At 33.2% G+C, this 17,575-nt stretch overlaps 1 protein-coding gene across 1 annotated transcript; it reads left to right on the top strand.

Annotated features, from left to right (window-relative positions):
• Window positions 1-14,926: 14,926 nt before the first annotated feature.
• LOC139872369 (RHOMBOID-like protein 1) lies at window positions 14,927-17,110 on the top strand. The gene is made up of 6 exons (XM_071860229.1): window positions 14,927-15,213; window positions 15,532-15,695; window positions 15,775-15,938; window positions 16,096-16,343; window positions 16,427-16,544; window positions 16,985-17,110. Exons 1-6 carry the CDS (start codon window positions 14,927-14,929, stop codon window positions 17,108-17,110), a joined length of 1,107 nt encoding a protein of 368 aa, XP_071716330.1.
• Window positions 17,111-17,575: the final 465 nt, after the last annotated feature.

Raw genomic sequence — 17,575 nt, 5'->3', positions numbered from 1 at the left:
GTCCTGTTTATGTAGTTCGTTTGTTTTTCTTTTCTTAGGTTTGTTGGTGAAACGATTTTTCAAGTCTGGCATTAAGTTCAGCAAAACTACATGATTGATGATATTGGTGTGATGATCGGGAATGGACGATGTTCTTATGCTGGCAGTCAGTTCAGCGTCATCTGTCACTGGCATTCCGCGATCAGTGGTTAAGCTCAATAAGTTTTTATATTTTCTTTCTCACATAACCCTTTCGATTTTAATCTATTTTTGATCTCAAGTGATGGGGACATTACTTGATCTCAAGTGTGGGGTGGGGGATGTAAAATCTCTCGGGTTGGTTGTTAATGGAATCATCATCATAGTAGTTTTAATCTAAAAAAGACTTGACGTTCACGGGTTTTTGGTCGTTAAAAAAAATAGAAAAATTAGTTTAAAAATATAAAAAAATAGAAAAAACAATTGAAAATTCGGCCAAAACCTTTGTTATGAAAATTGGTTTTGATTTGGCTTGGTATTTTATGGCATATTTCGTGATTTCAAAGAAGTCAAAATTGTTCCACATGTTCATTTTCTTGGACATGAAATCCTACGAGTTCGGGGAACTCAATAGTAGGTCACCTGTACCAAAACAGGTGTAAACCGTGAGAGAGCGGTGATTGCATAGCGTGATTGTGACCGAATCACGTGCCAGATCAAAAACTTTTGGTTACTTGGTATAGCAGACTTCCGAAACTATACCATTTTATTATTACATCATCTAATGGTGTGATACTGTGGGAAGAGGAGCCTTGAGCTTCACCAGTGTTGTCCTTTTTAGGAACAATAGCTACGTGCTTGTGTTTGCTTATACAACACAACACATAGCCAAAAGCTATGGCACCTAAAGGTTTTTGGGATTTAAACCCAGTGTCAATTGAAATAGATTGGCATTCCTGAGTGAGTCAGATCCATTCATTAAGGAAGTAAAGTCTTCTGACCGTTTCACTTGGTACGTATACCTCTTAAGCTGTACCATTTCATTACCCATCATTTCACGATGAGGTACTGTTAGAGGTGAAAGTCTTGAACTTTCAAAACATGTTCATTATTTTGAATGTGAAATCCTACATGAATATTAAAATTCATACGTAGGTCATTTGCACCAAGGCGAGTGTCAACAGTATGAACAGTGATAGTAGCGTGTGGTCGAAACCGGACCATGCGCTAGATCGAAAACTTTGACAGGGCGATCCTCATTGTTTCTCCTAACAAGGACAATGTTGCACCCGACCACTTTATTTAACCACACAGGATGTATCCATTCCATCCTAAAGGGAGTCAAGTCTCCCGAACGACACACTTGCTGATTTGTTTCAGAAGTTGTAGTCCAGACCAGTTGTAGGGTGATGAAAAATCTTGAAAAGTCATTGCTAAAATCGACTGGAAATCTACCAGGCCTCAACGTCAAACAGGGAAACTGGTAGTCAAAGCTTATCTTAATGAGGGAGATTTGCTAGCCAAATGGGAAGTGCACCATGATACACAAAATGTCAGTGATTGATCAGATTCCTAGTGGATAACCTCGGAAAAGGTAAGATATCAGCTTTTAAGCCTGATAAATTTCAATCTTTATGGTTGACTTAACGGGTTAGATAATTACCTCATGATTATCGATGATATCTGGACGTAATATGTATCCTCCTAAGCACATTATTTTCTTACCGACATCTCACGATGTTAGGTACTGTGGGAGGCATTGGCTTGACCAATCGCGGGGTAGCCCGTATGGCTCATATGGTTCTTTGGTTCGAGGGTTTCACCTTCTCGGCTCATGGTTTCCACTTGTATCACATTTCATATATTTGAAGACATTATCATGTTCGAGATTCTCTACATTTATTTGGATTACATATTTAGTGCACGTTGTTCGAGTTATTATTATTGTGCCGATACTTTATTTGGGGATGTTGGAGATTTCGGGATTACAAGTGGAAGCCACATGGTAAATTTGTTCTCTTTAAACCGTACCCACGCTAGTTTCTCTTTTGGTTCATGTTCGTTGGTTCTACTTACACTTATGAAGACGTTATCATTTAGTAGAAGATTATTTTCGAGTCGACTTTGCTTGAGGACAAGCAAGACTCTAGTGTGGGGTGATTTGATATTGCGCATTTCTCATATGTTTATCATGGCAATATCCGTCATTTTTAGTCCGTTTGGATACGGTTTTGGTTATTATTTGCGATTATTTGGAAGATTATGATTTAAGAGTCGAGAAGTGTTATTTGATTGATTTATGGTGTTTACGGTGCGTTTATAGCAGTTTCTATGTTACTGGGTGAATTTGGTTGTGATCAAATCTTGTGATATGTAAAAAAGAGTGAAGAATTGCTGAAATCAGGAGTGCGCGCCGCGCGGGGGAATGCGCACCGCGCATTTGTACTTCGAGTCAGATCAGGGATTTAATAACTTTGTTCAGCGAGTTTTGTATAGTAGTGCGCGCCGCACACAATTATGCGCACCGTGCGTTTAAGGTCGGCCAGATTTTAAGTGCTATAAATAAGGTGCAGTTTTTTATTCCAAAGGTAATCTTTTCACAGCGTATTTTGGGAGCTCTTAGGGCGATTTTTGGGCACTTTTGGGGAATTCCAAGGTTACTCTAACGCTCTAATCATTCCGCTATCGAGGATCACTTCAAGCACTAATCAAGATTCATCGTGTTAGGTTGATTCTACTTATCAAACAATGTTTTCTTTATTAATTGTTTCTTTGATTTCTATTGTTGCCATGGTTATTGGCTAAGTTATTTAATGTTTGTCTAAACTTATAAACCTTTGTATTGGATGCTACTTATCAGTTATTCTTTTAATTAATGATGATTTGATGTTTGAATTAAAGAACGATTCTTATTAAAGCTAGACTTTTCGATTCAATTGGTTGTGTATTTATTTGATAGGACGAGAGTTTATTAATTTAATACATAAATTTACAATTGGTTTGTCTTAATTGATTGTTTGCTTACTCGGAGACGAGAGTAAATTGGATTCAAAAGGCTAGACGAAATAGGGGTGAATTATACGCAACGAGAGTTGGTGTGATTGTGATTCGAGTCTTCATCTCAGTTGAGATATTTAGTCACAATTAGGAGGTCTTAGGCTACGGGGAATTCTGTGTCATGTAATCTTAACTGAAGTGTTTGCGCTGGAGAATTCCAGGTGAACCGACTAGATAATTCACATTAGTTAGATAATAATTGGGGCTTAATCTAAATGCATCCAATACTAGGTGTAAAAGGTCTAGACAAACATTCGTTCTCCTATTTGATTTCAGCTATCTTATTTTTACTTGTCTGTTTGCTTTAAAGCTATAAACTTAAAAACACAAAAATATTGTCTTTTACTTTTAATCAATCTTTGATTTGGCTAATCTTTAAATATCCACAAAACAAATTATCTCGTACTTTCGATTTTCATAGATTAACTTAGTTTATTTTATTAGTTGCAATCTTAATTCTCACGTTTAAACTGTCCTTGGAACGATTTCGGAATTACCAACTTTAAGCTATTTCACGATCGGGTACACTGCCCGTTAGTGTGTAGTAATCTTTAAAACCGGCATTTTTCAGAGATAAATTATATACTAGATTCTACACATCATAATAATATTTATTTTATTGGTAATAATATTAGCAATAATAATACTATAATAATTTATACTTATCAAATTTCATATATATTAAGATTTATAATATTAATAATACATATATTAATATTAATATTAGCATTAATGAAAGTAATGATCTCAATATAACATTATACTTTAACTTATAAATACATATAATATACTAACCTTATATTTCATACTTATTTTATAAAATAACATATTTGAATATTTATATGTGTTACAATGTACATATATATTAATCATGCATAGTAGTCATATATATTTAAATATATATTTTTATTTAAATTATACCTAATTATTTTGTATCTTATTTTACATATTTAATTCAAATGTTTAACTTAATCTTTAATCATCATATATACTTACATCCCTATATGTATACATATTTATTTACAAACAATTGTTCGTGAATCGTCGGGAAATGTCAATGGTCAAATGATTTCATATAAACAATTCAAAATTTTTGAGACTTCATCATTACAGACTTTGCTTATCGTGTTGAAACTATATAAGAATTAAGTTTAAATTTGATCGGAAATTTCTGGGTCGTCACAGATTGTGGATCTGACATGGCTTCACCATAGCTAGAGGGTTCATCATAATCCCCTAGATGAGGCTCATTTGAATTAATCAGAAGATTTAACCTCTCAGGTTGATGAAGAGTTCTACTAGATCTACGAAGTATAGGTGCAACACGTTCTGGCTCACCAACATTGTGTTCAGCTTCAACGTGTGGTTGGCTAGTGCCTTCAGAAGGTATGTTACTTTGTGATTCTTGAATTTCTTCAAGATCTACTTTACTCCCACTGACTTCTTGTAAGAGAAGATCTCTTTCAAAGAATTCAGCAAACTGAGCAGTAAACACTTTATTTTCAGCTTGGTAGTAAAAGTAGTAACCCATTGTTTCCTTTGGGTATCCCACAAAGTAACATTTGATACCTCTGGGTTCTAACTTGTTTGAAGTGTCACGTTTCACATACGCTTCACAACCCCAGACTTTCAAATAAGACAACTTAGGACTCTTTCCATGCCATAATTCATATGGTGTCTTTTCTACCTTCTTGGTTGGAACCATATTGAGTATGCGTGCAGCAGACTCTAATGCATAACCCCAAAAAGACATCGTTAGAGTAGTTAGACTCATCATAGATTGAACCATATCAAGTAAAGTTCGATTCCTCCGCTCCGACACACCATTGTGTTGTGGTGTGTAAGGTGGAGTGAACTGTGAGACAATCACACGATTCTTCAAGTGGTCAAAAAATTCTTGACTCATATATTCCCCTCCCCGATCAGAGCGAAGGGCTTTAATGGTCTTTCTAAGTTGATTCTCTACTTCATTTTGGAAGATTTTGAATGTTTCAAAAACTTCATGTTTATGTTTCAGCAAGTAAACATAACCATATCTACTATAATCATCAGTAAATGTAACGAAGTATGATTCACCATTTCTAGACATAGTTCTAAAAGGGTCACATACATCAGTATGTATTAGTCCTAAAAGATCTTTAGCTCTTTCACCTAAACCGGAGAAAGGAACCTTTGTCATCTTTCCACATAAACATGACTCGCATACATCAAATGACTCAGAGCCAGTTGATTCCAAAATCCCATCAGATTGGAGTTTTGAAATGCGTTGTTGATTTATATGACCAAGACGACAATGCCATAGATAGGTCTTGTTCAAGTCTTGCTTGAATCGTTTGGCAGTACAGGTATATACAGAATTATTATTTGAAATCACACCATGCATATAAATTTCAAAAATATCATCACGTGGAATAGCATTAAAATAAAATACATTATTCTTAGAAACTGAAATACCAAAGTGCGTAAATGTAAGTTCAAAACCAACATCTTTCAAAAGAGAAACTGAAATTACATTGCTCGTAATACTAGGAGCATAATGACATTGTTTCAACAAAACAATAAGACCACTAGGTAGAGTAAGCTCATAGGTGCCAATAGCTTCAACAGCAGCTTGAGCCCCATTGCCCACTCTTAAGTCTAGTGTGTCTTTCTTCAGTCTCTTACTTCTTTTCATTCCCTGCATATTGTTACAGATGTGAGTACCACAACCAGTATCAAAAATCCAGGAATCACTAGAAAAATTATATAACTGTATATGAAATATACCTGATTTACTGGTCTGGCTAGCTTTGCCTTTTCTCAACTCAGATAAGTAGGAAGGAAAATTCCTCCTCCAGTGGCCAACTTTTTCACAGTGGAAACATTCGGCGTCTTTCGCTGGGTTTTCTTTCTTGGGAGGTGGTGGAATTTTCTTCTTAGCAATTGACTTGCCTTTTCCTTTTCCCCAAGTTTTCGGATTATTCTTTTTCACCTTACCATCCCTAATCATCAGGACACCTGGATTGAGAACCTTATATGGAATATCCTGTTCAGCAGTTTTGAGCATCGAGTGCACCTCTGCCAGAGATTTCTCCCAACCTTGCATATTGTAATTCATTACAAATTAGTGATACGATTTTGGTAGTGAAACCAAAATCGTGTTCACAGCTAAGTTAGGCGGCAAGGTAGTTTCAAGTTTTTCCAATCAGTCAATGTAGCTTTTCATTTTCAAGACATGAGAGCTCACTGATTGACCCTCCTCCATTTTACATGTTTGAAGAAGCTTATAAGTTTCATATAACTCTTGACTAGCCTGTTTCTGAAACATATTTTTCAGCTCAGTCATCATATCATATGCTGTACGATCTTTCATTTCCTTTTGGAGGTCAGAAGTCATACTAGCAAGCATGATTAAAGCTATCTTCTCTTGCTCATCAAACAACTTCTGATAAGCATTCTTTTAAGCAGCAGTAGCTGTCTCAGGAGGAGCTTCGGGTAAGGGTTCTTCAATTTTGTTCAACTTTCCTTCATATTTGAGAACAATTCTCAGGTTGCGGTACCAATCGGGGAAGTTTGAACCATTAAGTTTCTCCTTCTCCAACAAAGAACGGAAGGTGTTTTGGTTTACGTTTTGATTGTTTGACATCTACAAAAGAACAAAGTTTAATTTTAGTATTTTCGATATAATACTTTAATAAATTAATTACCCAAGTTTTAATATATTTAAAAACAATTAATTTACGAAAGCCTAAGATCCACATAGAGGTTCCATAACTACATCTGTTGATCAGCTAGCAGTTATAGAGTCTACTGGTAGGTAGCGAGTACCAATTGCATCACAGGTGCAACTCTTAGATCTTTATGGGACCTTGAGATATGTGTAGTCTAATAAACCACTATTATCTATTGGCATGTTTTTCCCATCCTTGCCTCGAACTCAGGTCTCACCGCGAATACGATAAGTCGTCCAATTTGGAAACAGTGGAAATTCAGCCTAGTCTCACTCGTAGCTGAAAATCCACCTCGTGGCTATAATTCGATTAGGTCTCACCGTAATCAAAAAAATAACAAGGAGTGTTTGCAAGCTCATTGGATGGCATGACTTAAATTTGACGGGTATTTTTGTTTTTTAAAAAAAGTTTGTGTTAACGAATAATGCATGCACACAAGATTCGCTACACTATTTGTTAAAAATCATTTTAACCAGTTTTATATATGTCAATTGTGTTTATGCGTCTAGTTTGTTATTTTATTTTATATATAAAAGTAACAACTACTACATTCCTTCACATCTATACCTGCACATCTAGACCGGTTTAGAAAGTTAAAGGTCTAAATAGCATGTTCCGCCAAAAAAAAATAATAGAGCAACCGGTCTTAATGTTTCAACACTTCTACTTATCTACTTATTATGTATATAACTTGCGCTAAAAAAATTATGGATAACCATTCTTAATAATAAACACGTTTACATTGTATAACCGGATTATATATGAGAAGACTAAGATTATTATTAACCGGTCTAGTTATTATGAACCGGTCTAGATAAGAAGAATCAGTCATGTACAACGGATAATTAACTCCACAAAGACTCGCTCCTTTTTTTAGCTCATATATACGGTATAAATATTAGCAGCAAATAACTGATTGTATCACTTTCAAATTACAAACAAATACTCCGTAGTTATTTATGCTATCACCTTATTTCTATTTCTATCGCTTTCATATTACAGCTAGAAAGTTCTTTATGATTTCTATCAACAAGAAATTAAAGAAGGTACATCCTTTTTAACTTGATTTAGCTATTTAAATTTCATTTTGTATATATACAAAAACATTGTGTCTAATGAATATTTTATATTTTGTATGATCGCTAGGGCATATAAATCGCATACAAGGGAACACACTAGTAGGTTGAAGAATTCAATAAAATATACACGATGGGTGAAAACAAGGTATTTTTCTAAAACATTCTAGCTATATATATATAGTTCTTGATAGCAGGCAATGGTCTAGGTACTCATGCCTGGTTTAGTTGCCTTGTAATACTTTTTTCTTCATTCATTATATGTACACGATAATAGCACTATGTGCAACTGCCAACTTAGCCAATTCTTTCCTTAGAGATAAATGTAGCTACCTGAAAAACATGTAAACATATGGATCGATTTGTTAGACTATTCACAATCAAATAAGAAACGTTTGCCTCCTAGATTACATGTAATCTACGAATTGCAGAACAAAAAAGGAAACTAAATAGTAGTAGTAGCAGATGTTTGTACCTACACTAGATGATGTTGTTAACTAAATATCATCAGTAGGTAATATGGCAAAAAAAAATAACATGAATTTACATGACCATCCACAACTATCAGTCAACAAATCCCATAAAATCCAAAAATTTTAAGTGGCAAATTTAGATATTAAATTTAAGGGTAGAACCACTGGCTTTAAAATGACCTCATCGTGCTCGTCAGGGGCGTGCCTTGTGGAGAGCCATCATAGTTCTATTGTGCCACTTTCTTATCCACCGACAACAAACAATTTAATGGTTAGCCACGCGTTGCACGGCGGTGAGCTAGCTTTCTGTTACAAAGCAGTCGGAAGAGAAATTTTATGTGGTTAAAAATCTCACATGTGGTGTTATAAGCACGTATATTCTAGGTAACTTGGTATATTGGTACGATGAAAAAAAAAAAAAAACAACAACTCGCAAATACTTCACTTCTTCTGAGTATGGCAAGATAGCAAAATTTTTAATTACACTATCATACAATATTCCTAAACACAATTTTAACGTCACACAATTTAGTAGTATACAATAAAGTCACAAATGTAGTCCCCTTTCATATGAATACGTCAACATAAATAACTTAATCTCTACACATATGCTTTATATGCACCGGTAGTTATTATCAACGTTGTGAACCTATAACCTAAATACCTTAATCTCTACACATAGGCTTTATAAGTACCGGTAGTTATTATCTAGTTATTATCAACGTTGCAAACCTGTATAGAGTATTAACTTTATTTGGATGTATATACACACTGTAACATATAAGGTTGCTAGTCAAACATCATTAATAAACAGTTAACTATTGCCTTTAGCATGGTGAATGACAATATGAATCATACATTAAAAAGACTGTTTACACACAAAATATGAGCTAAATAAAATATCAATTAGGTAATTAACCATTATAACATTCTTAAAATATATGTTACTGTCAACTTTAAACAAATGTAAAAAATTATACCTTCATATTAGCAGAAGTCGATACTGAATTGGTTGCGCAATGAATACCTTCTATATTTGAAATATAGAGTACTTCAACAAACCCAAAGACCAGTAAATAAAATGTACCATTATTGACAGCTGCAACATTGGTCATCAACTGTTACCATAAGTACCATACATGAAATAGAAATCAGAAAATAGCAACCATAAGAAAATATAAGTCATCCGCAATAAGTACAACCATTAAATAAATTACCGTAAAGAAGATAAAACAGCAAATGCAAACTTGAAGTACAAACCCCCAAAATGTCTGCTGCTGTTTTTAAATACACTATCTGCATATGGTATACAGGAAGTCACACTATAAGAAACGTTAGGTGCACGAAAGGAAAATAGTGTTTCAAACCGATTAATGACACATGGGCCATATAAAGTAATACAAACTAACTATGTAGCTTCAAGTGTCTAAAATTTGTAAATAGCCACTTTTGAGTATAACTTGACTGTTATTGAATTCATCATAAGATGACTAACAAAGATGGCCAAGACGTTGTTACTTTCAAAAAAACTGTGGTTGAGACAACTTTTGAATTAGCAAAAAATTCATGGACACCTCCTTGCAAACCATCGTTGACATTTTAAACGTTGGTGGTGAAAGATTCAACAAAACCCCAAAATAGTCCTCCTATGTTTTTAAGTAACTGCACCAAAACATCAACAAAATGTTAACTCTTTCTAAAACCCGGTATGCATAAATATGTATGCAACTGATCAAACAATAGATACCTTAAACTCTTTAAGCGGTTTTCATTGTTCGTCGGGCATGTACCATGACACATCTAACACCTGTAAGTTTAAAACTTTTCAACAGTTGATAGGGGAAGATTAAACCATGATATATATACTACTTAATAAAACGAACTTGTGAATCTGTGAATCATTTTAGTTCATTAAAAGAGTAAAGACACAAATACCCCCACAAAACAATGACTACAAAGTTCAGAAAACTGACTTGAACACCATAGGAAACAACGATGGTTATACCGTTAGTCAAGATATTAATATTTCATACAACACAGTTACAGCTTGACGCTTAGATGGCGTACCAACAATAAGTTCTCCTTTTTTATTAAAAGCCACAACTGATGGTGTTGTTCGTGACCCTTCAGAATTCTCAATAACCGTTGCAGTCTACATACAACAAAAAAATAAAAATAAAATAAAAAATAAATAAATAAACAAGTTTTTAATCATATACTATCAAAATTACAAACTACCTTTAAAAATAAGTAATCACCTAAGATAACCAACAAGATACAGACTCTCAAGTGTCACTGCTGTACTGCAATCGCTGCTATCTACTGTTTTCATACAGCACTTACTCGTACAGAGTGCAAAAACTTACATTAATAGCTAACGTACATAATTAAAAGCTAACTTACAGCAATGAATAATGATTTCACTTTGGGATATCAATTATCAGTTTTGAAAGCGATTTTGGATGACAGAAAGGACGGTTCTATGAATAAAAAAGAAAAAAGATAATATAGGCGGTGAATTTTTGGGAGGCCTAATACACTATATATTTTACTAACCCTTTGATTATTATGAAATTATACTGATAACCTAAAAGTCAGGGGAGGCCGTTGCCCTCTTTTGTCTCAATTAAACTCCGCCTCTGAAAAAGGGGTAACACAGTGCAGAATACACTTACAAATACAACAGTACAATTGTAAGTTAATCGGCGTTGTAATAACAAATATGCAGTAACCAAGCAAGTATAAATCAAATAAAAAGAGTTCAGAACACACAAACCTGAGTAAAAATCTTTATCTTGCGAGATAATCCAGATGTTATGTTGCCGATTCGGAAACCCTAAAGTGAAATAGATGGTTATCTTGCTTTCATTATCTATTGCATGAGATATTAATTAGATCATATATACAATTTGAAACAGCCCTAAAATTGATAAGAGTAGCTGGAGGTAGGAGATAAAAAAGAGGGAAACTAAAGTAATGGCGGGCTAATTAGAGGGTAATGGCGGGTTATTAATTTATTTTTATAAAAACAATAACGTATTATTATTATTATTATTATTATTATTATTATTATTATTATTATTATTATTATTATTATTATTATTATTATTATTATTATTATTATTATTATATTTATAATAAAACAAAAGAGGATAAAAAAATTCGCGCTTCGTTGAGGATTGGTTTTGATCGATTAACAGTTGGTTTTGATCGATGAACAGTCGATTAATTATACGGTAAACGAAAACAGTTAACGGTTGATTAATTGAATGTTTAAAAAATAAAAAAAATAAAAAAAGTGAAAATTGAACGGGAAAAAAACGATTGACGAATGATTAAATTAACGTTTAAGAAACGGTAGGTTAAAAAAATGTTTAACGGTTAGTTAGTTGAACGTTTAAAAAATAAATGAATAACTAACTGAAGATGAAATATATAATTAGATTTTATTTTCCTCTTCATGCTTATTGAAATCGTAATATAATTAATTTGTGTTTTCTTGTTCATGGTTATTCGATAACCATTTTTTAAAATATAGATTGATCGGGACAGATGGATGTACAACATAAGACGTGTTAGCAAAGAATACATGGAAAAATTGTCATATTTCATTCAAGTTGCCGAGGATGATCGTATGAACAGACATAAGACCATAATTCACTGTCCTTGTAGAAAATGTAGAAATGGCCAGTGATTCTACTATAATCAGAAATCATTTATTAGTAAACGGTTTTACGAGAGGATATACTTGCTGGTCTTTTCACGGTGAATCGTTGGTTGATAGTAACCTACGGGTTCCATATTGCAATGATACCAATGATGATGTCAATGATTATGTTGATGATGATGTTAATGTTATTTGAGTTTCAAAAAAAATATTTAACTTTAAACTCATTAGAGTTTAACTTTTTAAAATCATCAATTTTAACCTTTGAAACTCGTTACTAGTTTTATTTGATGTTTTCATCAAAAACATTTAGCATATATTATAATCAACAATTAAATATAAATGCATAAAAATAAAAACACAACCATACCATGCATCACACACACATAGCCTAGCCCAAAAATCCTATGCTTGATCCCATGAGCCGACATGGGATCAAGAGGTCAAACTAAGGGTAATATCGTAGCTCCCACTTGATTAAAGAATCAAGTGAAAACTTGACAAACGCCATCGTTGTCAGCTTGACCTGTTCGCCATCTTCTAAGCCAAAAGCATGTTGTATTTTATCTTCAATCTTCAACTTGTTACATTTATTTAAATTTGAAAATACAACTAAACTAGTACTTTTACAAATTGAAATAAACTTAAATAAAATACTATGAAATGAAAAATAAATATAATACAACTTTGGCTTCAAAATGGCCTTTCTAATAATACAAATAATCAACATGACATAATATTGCCGTAATCAACAATCACAACAATCATACACAGGTCGGGGCATTATGAGCTATGTGTGCAATCAGAATTTTAATAACTACATTATTAAAACTTAAATATGGCTTGTCCATGGTTACAATGCATGTTTATAACCATGGAATAAAATAATCAACAATTATAATAAATATTCAAGCCATAACAAATAAATTCAAAATTTATAACAGTGATTTTTTTTTTCCAGATCTTATTCGTGCGTCATGAGGTAATTAACAAAGTTGACTTTCAAAACCATAAAGGTTTTGACTGTTACCAATTCACCACAAAGCTAAATCTAAAGAAAATCACGCGACAATTAAGATGGTGTAAAAGCGGCTCGGATACCATTGTTGGAAAACCGTGTGTACTTTAACCAATTTCAGATTAACGTAGCGGATAGTTAAAATAATAATCTTTTATTATTTTATAAAACATTTACAAGATTATATATATTCATATATTTAATGAAACTTGCACACGATTAATTTATCCCAATGATTCAATTACACCATAATAATTGTCATGAATATAAAACAAAAGAGGAGTTAACGATATACCTTTCTTGGAATACTTACGATCAAAAGTATGACCGTCTCTTAGGATAGTCCACACTACACTTCAAATAACGTCAATGGATGCTAGTCCAAACCCAAGTAATAATTAATCAACCTTTGATTAATATTATGAATCCAAAATGATACTCCGTATGAAACAATGTTATTTTTTCTTACTTCCTCTCTTTTCAATTCTCTCGTCCATATATATAATATGAAGTAAAGTAAAGAGTATCAATCAATTTGGATCACGGATATATTTTCCTTTTTGAAAGTCGTATTTATGATTTACGCGTTTTAACTTCTTTTGTAATTTTCTTTTTCAAAGTCGTATTTCTCAAATACTTTAGGGGTATATTATGTAACTTATAATTAATAATTTCTATCGCTTTCATGTGAATAGTAAATTAATTAATTTGGTTTCATTTATTATTCATATGAATAGTAAATGAATTAATTTTGATTTACTATTTTGTTACTTGAGTAATATATATACATCATATATATATATATATTTTATTTGACTTCTCGGTGTATATGTGTGTGACCCCGAAGGCTCAAATGAGGTCGGCCATATAGTTATATGTTGTACCTTGCACATTAATCCTACAGATTGAACCTAGGTCTCCCTTGAAGACTTCGAAGAACTATTCCACTCAACCACCCCTTTGGGGTTAAAATCTAGCAATGTGCAAAACATTTAATGTTTCAAAAGTTACTTTTACACTTTTTTTTTCTTTACAAAACAACATACGGAGTATTCAACTGCGAAAGTTTATCGGTTCACTTTTCATTTTTTTCGATTCTCGTTTCCAAAAGATCACCAAAAGTTGAGTATTTTCTTTTATCCTTACATGTTTTGCACGTTGTTAAACTTAAAATGGTTTTTAGCGGACGTCATTTACAAAGACTATTACTATAAACTTTGAGTATGTGGATGATCGGTTTCAAAAGGTAAAAACGATCATGTAAAGTACAAGAATCGTCAATATAATTTACTCGTTTTGTAATTATTACTGTTCATCATTTTTTAAACGGCAAAACTTCAAATTGTAGCTAGTGCATAAGTGCGGATTGAACATGAAACATTTAATCAATAGTCCACTCCTAAGTTTAAGGATAAATTTATTTTAATTAGATGTATAATGTATAATATATAATCGGTTATCTCATACAGAGTAATTTTTATTTTTTTTTGCTAACCATTTCAAAATATGTTGTTAGTAATGTATAAACTTAACATTTTAGTAATATGTCAAGAAATCAACAAGTTATGGTTAGGGAATTTTGTTTTCTGCACCAAACATGTAAATAAGGAACGAAATTTATATAATGAATAGATAATAATGTGAACCGTTCATACGAATTTATCTAAATTTAATAAAGTTTCAAACATGCATAATTGTCAACTCATCATTCATCTCTTTTCCCTTAATTACACACATACAAATGAAATTATCCATACATACATATACCTAACTAATAATTACAAATATACAAAGCTCAAAAGTAGTTATATACCGTTAGCCTCCAACACCCCCCAATAAACCCACCGGAATTTCCCGCCCAATCCTTCAACCAACATTCTTATCTTTTCCAAAAGACATAGATAAAGAACATCAATAACACAATCAAAAACACCACCCCCTGAATTTCTTAAAAACCAACTAATGTCATGGTACGGACATCCGCCAAGGATTCACCTGAAATCGAAATCAATGTCCATAGTACCCCTCCACCGGCTGGTTATCCGTCATCTACATCTAATCAAAACCAAACCGAAGAATGGTTCCCGTGGTTGGTTCCCATCATTTTCATTGTCAACGTCGCATTATTCATACTATCAATGCATATCAATAACTGCCCAGCCCATTCGAGAACTTGTATTGGTGTGAATATCCTTCGACGTTTTGCATTCGAAAATATCCATGAAAACCCCCTTCTTGGACCTTCAGCATCAACGTACGATTTCTTTCCTTCAATTTAATATTCTCTACTGCATTTAATTCATGTTTGCGATCGTAAAATTTATGACCGACTGCATCATATTCGAACATCAAAAAGTTATGTTAAAACTCTGTTTAATTTCAACTTAATGACAAAATACTATAATGATTTTTTTTGCTATTCGGACACTTAACACATAAAACAAACAATAATCTATTACAAATGACTTGTTCAGGAATCATATATCCAAAAGTAATATATTTATTTCCCAGCCTTTTTTCTGATATATTAATCATCTAATAAAAAATTTCCCTTGCTAATGTTTGACCTTAGGTTGTTAAAAATGGGAGCATTGGATTCGAATAAGGTGATTCAAGAAGGACAACATTGGCGAATATTTACGTGCATGTGGTTACATGCCGGTGTCTTCCATATTTTCGCGAATATGTTAAGTCTTCTAGGCGTTGGAATTCGCCTCGAGCAAGAGTTTGGATTCGGTGAGTAAGCTTACACATTTCGATTTCAAAATGGTTGTTTTCAAATTATCCATTTTTCATTTGATTTTTGTTTCTATAGTAAGAATCGGATTGCTTTATGTCATATCCGGTATCGGTGGTAGCTTGTTGTCATCGTTATTTATTCGTAAAACGATCTCTGTTGGCGCATCGGGAGCCCTATTCGGTTTACTTGGAGCAATGCTTTCCGAATTACTTACGAATTGGACTATTTACACCAACAAGGTATGTATGATTACTAACTCATAAGTACCGTAACATGACTAAATATCTAAACTATCACCACCCCATCAGTAACTTATAATTAAACACTGCCTATCATTAACATCTAACATCTAAATTGTACATGTACATCTAATATATTCTAGCATTTTGCATATAGTTGGCAGCGATAACAACGCTCATTCTCATGATCATCATAAACCTAATGGTCGGAATCCTCCCACACGTGGACAACTTCGCGCACATAGGAGGATTCGTCACAGGGTTCTTCCTCGGATTTATCCTATTGGCTCGACGACAGTTCGATTGGATTGTTCCTCCTGGTTATTACGGACACCCGATGAAACCTGAATACAAGTTGTACCAGTACATTTTCCTTGTTCTCTCCGTTATAGCTCTATTTGTGGTGTAAGTCTTGATCTAATTAATCTTATATTCTTTTTGCATTATGAACACGAGATATTGAGTTTTCATTCAATTGGGATTTGCAGGTTTACAATCGGATTTGTGTTCCTTTTCCGAAAAGTTGATGGAAACGATTACTGTTCTTGGTGTCATTATCTAAGTTGCGTTCCGACACCTCTATGGAGTTGTGATCCTCAATGCAACGTAAGTTAACTGCGAAGAATTGTTTGAATAATGACGTGTTTGCGCTTTAAACTATTTTAAGTCGGAGACTAGTCGGGTCCGACTAGTCAAACGTAGCAACTTTGACTTTGACTATATTTGACTTACATTGACCTACTTTGGCTAATTTTGACCGAATAAATTCTATTTTGAACTAATAAATTTGACTATGACAGACTAAATTGGATTTAACAACTTTGACCGAATACATTATACATCGACCAAGTTGAGACTAGTCGGACTTTTTCAAAATCCCGACTAGTCGAGGCCTAGTCAACCTAGTCGTGGGACTTTTTATAATCACATTAACCGCTAATATTACATGAGTAATGGGATTTTGTATAAAAACAATATTGTGAAGTAGAACGATATTATGTGGTTCGGCATTGACCAATTTGTTGACTTTCACGTGGTTTTTTCAGTCGCTGCGATTAGGCAATCAGCTAAACTTGACATGTTTGAACAATGGAAAATCGAAGTTGTATATGCTACCAGATGGTCACGATGTTGCTACGATACAAGAACTTTGTTCATTGCTTTGCATTTAATAATACTATACTAACTTCTATAAGCAACTGTTGATTAGTTTATAGGTACTTCGTGTGCATAACAGAGTATAATAAGATGTAGAACGGTAAAATTTATGTTCATGTTTTTTTAACGCTACCTATTAAGTGAAAATTTCTTGAGTTTGAACACATAAATAGGATGACAAAAGACTAGCAATGCTAATAACAAGTCAATAGTTTGAACAATGTTATATTAATGAGGAAATAAATCCCATAGCACTGCGTGGTGGCTTTGATCGGTTAATCGAAGAAGGTGATTTTGATTGGTTAATGATCGATTAATCGAACTTAATAAAAATTAAGGAATGAAAAAAGGAAGAGAAAAAATTTATAAAGGAAAGAATAAAAAAAGTAAAGAAAAAACAATGAAAAAAATCAAGTGAACCGAATCAGAACGGGTTGACCCAAGTACTGTTTATAACTCACCATATATATTATATAATA

This window comes from Rutidosis leptorrhynchoides, chromosome 10 (assembly GCF_046630445.1).
Source record: "Rutidosis leptorrhynchoides isolate AG116_Rl617_1_P2 chromosome 10, CSIRO_AGI_Rlap_v1, whole genome shotgun sequence".
NCBI classification, from domain to species: domain Eukaryota; kingdom Viridiplantae; phylum Streptophyta; class Magnoliopsida; order Asterales; family Asteraceae; genus Rutidosis; species Rutidosis leptorrhynchoides.
This window is presented reverse-complemented; position numbering and strand designations above follow the sequence as displayed.

What these genes read in the sequence shown, in the direction of transcription:
- LOC139872369 (XM_071860229.1), top strand. Translation starts at nt 14,927, where the DNA reads ATGGTACGGACATCCGCCAAGGATTCACCTGAAATCGAAATCAATGTC. An exon ending in CGAGCAAGAGTTTGGATTCG is followed by an intron (nt 15,696 to 15,774) that starts GTGAGTAAGCTT and finishes TTGTTTCTATAG; the next exon opens with TAAGAATCGGATTGCTTTAT. An exon ending in GTTGTGATCCTCAATGCAAC is followed by an intron (nt 16,545 to 16,984) that starts GTAAGTTAACTG and finishes TGGTTTTTTCAG; the next exon opens with TCGCTGCGATTAGGCAATCA.